Genomic DNA, 9,932 nt, shown 5'->3' on the forward strand with positions numbered 1-9,932 from the left:
GCTATATTACTGTATGGTTATGAAGCCTGGCTTCGGCGGACAGGTGATGTGAAACGTGATCAGGTTTTGACCACTGATGCCTCAGAAGCGTTGCTAGTATCGTATGGCTTCAAGGAATTCCTAATGAGACTATTAGAAAACAGGTATTCGTGTAGCAAGTAATTGATTCGCTAAAAAAATTCGTCGACTAAGGTGGTTCGGTCATGTGCTACACATGCCGAAACACCGTTCACTGAGATGATTGTTGTTCTCCATGCCTCCTCCAGAATGGGATACGAAAGATATTGCAAATTCACATGCTGTCCGTGCGGTCCCTTTCTGGGATGGAGGCCCCGTGACCCTACCTGCGCTGCGACGTTGCAAGAAACGGCGGCTGAACGATGTGAGTGGCCTTTGTGCTGACGGTTTCTTTTCAGACTATCTTATTAAACGTTTGGAGGTGTAGGCACCTAGGAATGATTGCGATAGACCAGCACCAAGTCCACACCATCACTCGATTTCTTCATTCTAAGGCTTCAAATTTAATTGGATAGATTCTGTGGTTGTATGATAGTGAGGCCACTGTGTCAAAAATGAATTAGCTGGCTCCGAGGATGATGATGATAATTGTACCCGAGGTTCCAGAGAATAGGGCCCGATCCTTTTAGAGGCGAAGCAGCAGATCGTCGGATATACTGGTCATATTTCATGATGCATTGACGGTCACTGTTACTGTTGAATGATCAGAATCTGCCAACATTTTCTAACCGTCCTTTCCAGTAGGAATACGGTGTCGTGTTCCCAATATGTATGCAAAAACGCTTTCTTCGCTCCAATCGCAACGCACAATGTGACTTTACACAAGAAGCGAGCGGTCGCCGGGCCTAATCAGTTTGCTTTAGTTTGGCCTTTCTAAAGACTAAACTCAAAGAATCAAAAGTCCCTCTCAACATATATTTTTCAGATTCTTTAAGCCACACAAGCCTTACCGCTGCGACAATATCAACATCTCTGAGTCGGTATACATATATATATATATATATATATATATATATATCAGGAAACTAACCTTCACCCGTAGGCTTTTCTACGTCCACTTTGCTAGTAAGATCCAGTGCGCCAGAAGAATCAAGTTCAATTACTACGTTGTTTGGGCAGGGGCCCTGTATTTTGAAAAAAAAACAAGGAGTTCAGCATTATGTCCTAAATAGTGATATATATGTTAGTACCAAAGCTCTCTGGAGGCACTCTCGTTTTTTCCCTAGAAGCACGGTACAGCCCCCGAGTAGTCTAAATACACATAAAAGATAATTGTGAAGTTGCAACTTTTCGAGGTATTCTTCAGATAATGTGCATATGTATGAGGCCTGCACTTTCACAAAAGTTGCCTTTTTCGCACCATTCAGTAGTTAGCAACAGTTTCCTAACTACAGCTAGTCTGGCCTGATTTGTGCACCGTTGGTTGCTCCTGTAAACTGTCCTAAACGATACCACTACTTGTCGCAAGGATAGGCAAAACACACTGTATTATGAAGAAAATATCGGGGATGTATGCTTGTCCAATGTCAAATTTAGCTCAGCAACGTAATTAGACAAATAAAAAAATATACCCTGTATCAGCAACTCTGTGTCAGAGGGGAGTGGAAAGACTGGTATTTTCTATGTACGAGTAGAACTAGGATGTAGGTAAGTAACAAATACCATGTCAAATTCTAAGAGTAAAAGGGGATGGTCGATAAGTTTTCCCTCTGATAAAACTTGAGTGCACCAACCGCGTATTTTCCCTTTAAAAATTGCAAACACTGTAATTGATCTGGAAAGTCTAAAGCCTCGAAATATTAATGTGGCACCCACTGTACAATAAAAAGCCGTCACAACTGGGAAATACAAGAGTGTAATTTTAAGTGGAAAATGATACCACTGAATAAAGCTGACTGTGGCAAAGAGCTGACGGATTATTCGTGTTGACACACTCAAACCCTCAATCTAAGACACGGTCGTTTGTTGTACAGGGACTTATTTAAAGCCGCAAGACCTAATGCTACCCCATCGTTGTGGTTGCCTTGCAAGATAGCCGGCACATCGCAGTAGGACGGATGATTTTTTAATAGTGAACCAAACCATGTGATGGACAATCGTCAACCACCTAGCAGCAAAAATAAATATCAGCCAAAGAAGTTACGCTTTGACAAGACCGGTCCATATGCAAACCAGTTCTGAACGTATGAATAAACGCAGAAGCGGCACCTTGTTGCGACTTTCCCGGAAAATATTACACAATTAAAGGCAGTACTATGCCAAACTTCACATTCCCTAACCGAATACAAGTGAGACCTAGTCGAAATCTTTTAAGACATAACAAATAGGTGAATAGCCTTTTGATGCTTAGCTGTCACGGAGGGAGCACAAGATCGGAGATAATGTCAGCCCAGATAGTGCACAGCCTTGAATGAGTCAAGATGCTGAAGTTATGTTCGAATCACAAACCTTCCGGTGGGTGCTGTCACACCTATAACCATGGAGCTATCTTAATCCCATCTTTTATTATACGAACGACTGTGTCCAAAAAAGCCACTGCTAGTATACAAATGTGTACAATCGATTGGGATAGAGAATCAGTACTGTAAAGGTGTCAGTCAAGCAAGTCAATATGTACACGCATAAAGTAATGAGGTGCAATTTTCGTCCTGAAACCTCAAAGGCAAAGAAGACAACATTGATTTCAACAGACACACACTTGTTCAAGAAGAAAGCGTAGACCTTCCTTGCTGCGGAAATAATTAGGAATATCTATATTTTTCAAAGCTTCTCGATTTTTCGCTGCTCGTTGTAATTCCTTTTTCAGCGCTTCGCATGCTGCTTTTCTGGCTGGATTTTGTACTCCTTGTTTTGTGAATCCATTTTCAATTTTCTTTTTGCTGGCTTCTGAAAACGAAACAACGGTACAGAATTACGATTTTGCAAATGCCTATGTGATGCCGGTAAGGCTTTGACTCCTGTGAATATTACTGCATAATTTACGATACGTAGGTTCAACACACCACTCACAAGATGAAGAGAATCACCATAAAAGTGAGATTCAGCTGGACACACTTGGGTCTTCTGCAGGACACAAAATGGTTGTGCAAATGTAAGTACATAAAGAACATACGATGGCTTCCAATCATTCGGGATGGCCGCGTTTTGTAGTGCAGCCTTAGACCGTGATATTCTTAACATTTAGCTTTCTTCCAAATGATAGAATGTAAAACCGGTGGGTGTTTTAAGAACTTCCCAGTTTGACTATTTAGTAAACGAAAGCGCTACTGGATACCCCAGAACTACAAGCTCAGAGGACTGTGTCTTGTTTTGCCGAGTTTCTGCCTGCTGATACGAGTGCTATTTTTCTTCCCTAATCATGAGTGACAGAAACCCGGAGGTGGACGAATAGGACGTGGAAGAAGGAGAGAAAGTGTGTTATTGAACGTTTGAGTTCCATTGATGTTTGCCTTTCAGAATGTGGTCTATTTGACCTTCATTGTGCATGGCTGGAGACAATGAATGATATGGCGGCTAACCGTTGAGTTGACGAGTGGTGTTCATTCTGTCAATTTCTATTCAGATTGTTTGACCGTGTACTTGAGGTATAGATACCTCGGATATTTGTGATAAGCCAGGTCACGATCTCCTCTGCCCACCCCATTTCTTCGGTGAAACGGTGGTGAAACATCAGTGTTCTCTGGTGATGGTGACGATAAAAGTGTAATAATTTCTGCTCGTACTCTGATCAAAGTTTCATAAGGAATCTGGGTCATCAGATGAGTATAGACAGAGAACTCAACAAGATGTATAGGAACTAAGTTCATTAAGCATTGTCTAAATAGAGAATCAAGTGACATTGACTGATGATTGAATGAAATCTCAACTCAGATACCATATTTAGTTATTTCGTTGTACGCTCAGTCAGCTAAACAGAAGCACCCGAAGTTGGGGAGAAGACACTGGGTGGATTGGAACACAGACCTATCCATTTTAATTGATTTAAAGTGATGTTACGGTTGCGCAAAAACGAGTGTTCTCGGAAAATATCGGTATCTGCTTCCAAACGGTGCACTAAATTATCCTTTGTGCCGCGTTACTGCTCAAGTGTTTATATACGCTCAAACCAAGGTTTTGCTAAATAATGGCTTCCGGTCGCCAGATATTCTGCATTATTGTTAAACTTTGTAGTTCTGAAAAGCCCGGCAAGCTCAAGATGATTTTCTTGTTCATCATTCGAGGCTATTTTAAGTGGACACAATCAACCATAACTGACCGTTTTACACAGGTGGATTGTCCAAGAGATGAACCGGGTCAGGATACCCTGAAAATTAACGTGAATTAATGACCACAGAAAAGCTGTTGAACATTGACACTATTAGACAGGCCGCACCAAAAGTTGTCACACCAAGTGTACAATCAATACAGGATATTTCTTAGCTACGCAAATAAAGTCTAACTTCTGTCAAGAATGAAATTCACAGACTACTCCCAGACTAGGGGAAGAAGTGGAGCTAAACATACGAGATTGCAACGTTACCTCGAGGATGAAATTCGAAAATTGGCTTTGTTATATACTTTAACAGTGATTCGTCTCTCCTGGTTTCGGGAGCGCGAGTAGTTTGAAACGCGATCCATTGTGTTGCACGGTTCAGTGTGTGTTCGGTATATGCCCGAAGCACCTCAAACAGCCTGAAATAACAGATTATTTGATGAGAATAATGATAGTATAGGTAGTCTGTGACACGCATTATGTCTAACCTGACCTGTAAACAAAATTATATATACACATATACTCACTTGAATATTCCCATATAAAACGACGCCTGGGGTTTAGCTTTCGGAAACGGGACGCTAACAGACAGTTGCTGCTACTAGTTAGTAGCTCAAAATCACTTGCTTGAAGTGACACACTGCTTGGTATGGTTTCACTTCGAGTTTTTTCTTCTGTATTCTTTAGTAGGTGAAAATGTGCACATACTAAGCATGTTAATTAGCATTTTTCCCTTAAAATCAAACGGATTGGCGTTTCCCTTAGTGTGAATTAGCACTGTACAAATATTTTGTGGCGGACTCAAGATTGGAGACCAATACGTTTCATTATCAACACTTGACAATACGTCGACAACCTGCAAGGATTGGAAATTAATGTGACGTGATTTTAAGCTGAAAAACAACTTCATTGATGACGTAATCTCGGCAAGCTGGTAGGACGAGCAGACGGCTTTATAAAGTCTAAGAGGTCATATCTTCCCCCAGAAAAAGTTTCGTTAAATGCAGTTAAAAAAACGACAGAACTCTTGCTAGAAGAATAGATGTGTTACAAAAGAATATGAATAATATATAAAGGAAAGTGTTGCTCACTTACATGCAACAACTCATACACAAATGAAACCATTCTTGCAAACGCTCGATCATCTGTCATTAATGGGTGATTGTGTAGGACATCACTTTTCCTTCCAATTGTGTGCAACTGTCTACAGCCGACAAGTACGAAAACTAACTGCACTGGGGGGGTTATATGTCGTTGTTCTGTTCCAAGGAAACCGCTTATTATTATTCTCGACTGCCTTAGCCACAACCATCAGTAGAAAAAATCCTGTTAACGAAGCGATTGTGATAATTTCGTGATCCTGGAAAAATCCACATGGACCGCAGTAAACGTGCAATTTTTCTGTCCAAGTCGGATATTATTGAAGATATGCGCCAAAAACGACAGCACTAAATGAATTTTTTGTGCTCTGTTAGAACATTTGTTAGGACCTAAACAATCTCAAGCGCACTCGGCCCTGGAAAGTGGGTTTTTAATGTAATTTCACATTTGACGGAGTGCAAGTAGTGATTCACAGCGCTGAACAGTTTTCAATGTCAAAATGCACCCATTTACAAACCAAATTGGTTTTGGCGAGACACTCACCTGGAACCCAACTAAATCATTTGCTTATGATGTTCTTGATCAACTGAGTGTGATGCACCAGCCCGCTTCTTGTTTCAGTTGGTACGATATTCGATATATGGCAATACATCTTATTGATATAATGTACTACTTACAAGGTCTGTTGCGATAGATTTTTCTGACCACTCAATAAGCCAGTGTCACCCAGCTTGACAACTCACTGGATAGCAGTTTCATTCACCACAGAAATGCTTTATCTATTTAGACCAGTATCACTCAAGCTGAAGAAGTTTTTATACGGAGGGACAGGAGGAGTCAGACGACAAATATGAGCCCCAAGTTCAATGACACAAACTCATCATCATCATCATCATCATCATCATCATCGACAGCATGACATCAGTGTTGAACACCGATGCTTCACTGCCTTACAACCATGACTTATTTGAAAGCCTTATTATTCTGATTTTTTGATACAAATAGTGATTCGTTTTTAAGCTTGTTGTTTATTACCCACTAGCTACTTTGCGGTTTATGGATGCCGGCAGTGAAAAAGCCTTTTATTCTGGTAGCAGCTTGGTGGAACTCTTCACAGATAGAAGGCTGAGAAGAACATCCGACTGAACAATCGACTGTGTTACCAGATTACGACTGCGTATGCGGCGCATTAGATCCAAATACACACACAGTAAATGTGCATGTTCAAGCAATCGAAAACCCATCAACATCCAAAAATGTTCTCAACAACCTAACATGGGACTGGGGAAAAATTACGGTACCAGACATACCCCCACATTATTCCACGTAAAACAGGAACGACAGGAAATTGGCCGCCGCAAAGAAGTAGGATTATTCCACGATGTCATCCCATCCAACAAGACTTTGATGAAATTCCCGTCTTTTTAAGACCTTTATTCACCTCACTTTACCTGTGTAACGGTGATACTACTGATGAGAGGGCATGCGGGTAGTATGTCTCCTCGAAAATCCGCTTTGCGTTTCTTGAAAACTGAGATCTCTTAGGGAATTTGTGTAGTCAATCTGTAGCATTTGCTTGCAAGTGAGTACTGGTCACTGAATATCCAGGAAAGTTCAGGAAGATGCGTTCAAGGAGAAGATGGATATTCAGTTTTTCGAACAAGATGAATATGAGAGTTTTGCTCCCTTGTCCAATAGTCTGTAATTGTTCAGTTGGCATTTTCTAATAACTAACTCCGCAGCGATGGCCTTCTTCCTTTCACCTGTAGTGATTTAGTGGACAACATTTTGTTTGACTATTCACCATTTGTGTTCCATTTCAACCCCTAATTCATTTTTTGTGCCATGGGTGTTCACACATTTAAACAACCGCTGTTCTGGTAAACACCCGGTCAGACGATCGTCAAGACCATGAGTAGTTTAAATTATTCTTGTACGAAATGTAACAGAATCAAACTTTGTGTGAAGCTGCACGCTCACCATCCCTCTTCTGTCGACCGGTAAACAAGACAGCTGATCAGAAATTCGGAGTTGCCGATTTTAGACTACAATTGATTTTTCCTGTATCGATTTATCATCTGAAATATTTCCATGTCCGACCCATTGAAATGGAACTTTTCCTAATCATGTGACATTGCTCCGTCAGGTGATCTCAAATTCCGTTCAAGGTGAATTGAGCATGTTTCAGCAAACTAAACTTTTTGATGTCATCTTCGTTGGTGATGTGTGGTGCACTATGCGTCTTGTGTGCTCTTTTTGGGCTTAGGCTGAGCAGAAAAACAGAATCTGAAAGCCATTCAAGATTGCAAGCTGGTGGATGGGAAACACCTGGAAAACACATCATGCAGATTTAGGTCTTGTTTAATCATGTGATGACCTGGCCATTACGCTGTTTGTCGAAAACCGTTGAGGTTTGCAATTTTGTATTCCGTGTAACTACTTTCATTTTTACAGTACAGCACATTTGCGTAGCCATTCGTTCGGAGCTTTGCCGGTTTGGTTGCTAACCGTGGTGCTCGTTGTTCAAGAAATCGAAACGGTCGTTACAGCTCTATCGTACTGAACAAGTTTTCCACAAGAACATGAGTCCATCATCCGAGAGACTAAGTGCGCACCCTCAGGACGAATTTTATTCCACCTAACAGCGGAGGTGAACCCTCTAGCTCACAATCTCCCAACCAGGCCTTTGATAAGATCAGCATAGGCCGAATGCCAAAGAGGTGTAGTCATTTTTGGAACTCAAAAAGTTCATTGCAGTAACCCCTGGTACAATACAGACAATACGAACAATACAATGAACTGTCTGCCATGATGATCACCAAAATCAGTAAGACACGCTTCGGAGGTTTCCATTACTGTGTGATCCTATACGTGTTTTATATTTTCCCATAAGTAGATGATAGAATCTGCCTCGTTGAATGTAGTGATTTAGTGGACAACATTTTGTTTGACTATTCACCATTTGTGTTCCATTTCAACCCCTAATTCATTTTTTGTGCCATGGGTGTTCACACATTTAAACAACCGCTGTTCTGGTAAACACCCGGTCAGACGATCGTCAAGACCATGAGTAGTTTAAATTATTCTTGTACGAAATGTAACAGAATCAAACTATGTGTGAAGCTGCACGCTCACCATCCCTCTTCTGTCGACCGGTAAACAAGACAGCTGATCAGAAATTCGGAGTTGCCGATTTTAGACTACAATTGATTTTTCCTGTATCGATTTATCATCTGAAATATTTCCATGTCCGACCCATTGAAATGGAACTTTTCCTAATCATGTGACATTGCTCCGTCAGGTGATCTCAAATTCCGTTCAAGGTGAATTGAGCATGTTTCAGCAAACTAAACTTTTTGATGTCATCTTCGTTGGTGATGTGTGGTGCACTATGCGTCTTGTGTGCTCTTTTTGGGCTTAGGCTGAGCAGAAAAACAGAATCTGAAAGCCATTCAAGATTGCAAGCTGGTGGATGGGAAACACCTGGAAAACACATCATGCAGATTTAGGTCTTGTTTAATCATGTGATGACCTGGCCATTACGCTGTTTGTCGAAAACCGTTGAGGTTTGCAATTTTGTATTCCGTGTAACTACTTTCATTTTTACAGTACAGCACATTTGCGTAGCCGTTCGTCCGGAGTTTTGCCGGTTTGGTTGCCAACCTTGGTGCTCGTTGCTCAAGAATTCGAAACGGTCGTTACAACCACAACGCAACGAGGATCACAAACGGACCAATAGATTCACTAGACTCGTTACACTTCAGGTAGCCAATCACGTCAGAAGATAACAGATAGCCTTTGACTGCTATATAAACACACGCGGGCAAGGAAGAAGTACCCACCCAACTGCGCACTGACGGTGTCTCCTCTTATGGTGATGAAACGTTTGCAAGCCAATTGCCAAGCTCGGCGAACAGATCAACAGCCATCTGATCGACAACCAATAAACTCACACGAGCTACCAATATTTCACCACATTTCCAACTACTTCGGGCGTTCCACGCTCAAAACAGCCCGTCGATGGGAGACTATCGCCTGCCGATAAGCCTCCACACGACAACAGCTCTACTTCCTCCATGAATGCCTGCGGAAACACGTCCTTCCACGTAGCGTAACCTACCGACCACCAATAAACCATCAACAAGTTTGGATAATAGCTTGACAGAATGGCTGACGAATGGTCAGACTCAGGATTACAGAGACTCACAACCGCATTAGGAAATACGAGAGAATAGCCAACGAACATAGGAAGGCCTGCTTGAGGACAATAGGACCAGATCTCATGGAGCAACTCAGCATGGCGGTAGAATGAAGAGTTTCATCTACTGCTAAAAACAAGAAGGCTCACCTAGATGGCAAACCTGGAGTATTTAGCCAGCCTGGAAGCAGCAATGAAATCTATTGGACTCGAAGAAAACGCACAGCAGCTACTTCGTCAAACTGTCGTCCCAGCCATCACACGCAACAAACCACTCAACGTGCTTTCCGGCAAAGAAAAAGAAGCAATGAACAAGTTGAAGAAGGATGAAAACATCGTGATTCTGCCGGCAGACAAGGGACG

At 41.7% G+C, this 9,932-nt stretch overlaps 1 protein-coding gene across 1 annotated transcript; it reads left to right on the top strand.

The window, feature by feature from the left end:
• Nucleotides 1-253: 253 nt before the first annotated feature.
• Nucleotides 254-9,110, top strand: T265_02535 (hypothetical protein; the record flags this gene model as incomplete). Its single annotated transcript, XM_009166798.1, has 2 exons — nucleotides 254-441; nucleotides 8,981-9,110. The coding sequence occupies 2 exons, from the start codon at nucleotides 254-256 to the stop codon at nucleotides 9,108-9,110; spliced, it is 318 nt and encodes a 105-aa protein (XP_009165062.1).
• Nucleotides 9,111-9,932: the final 822 nt, after the last annotated feature.

The sequence above is a fragment of the Opisthorchis viverrini genome, assembly GCF_000715545.1.
Source record: "Opisthorchis viverrini unplaced genomic scaffold opera_v5_32, whole genome shotgun sequence".
Taxonomy (NCBI): domain Eukaryota; kingdom Metazoa; phylum Platyhelminthes; class Trematoda; order Opisthorchiida; family Opisthorchiidae; genus Opisthorchis; species Opisthorchis viverrini.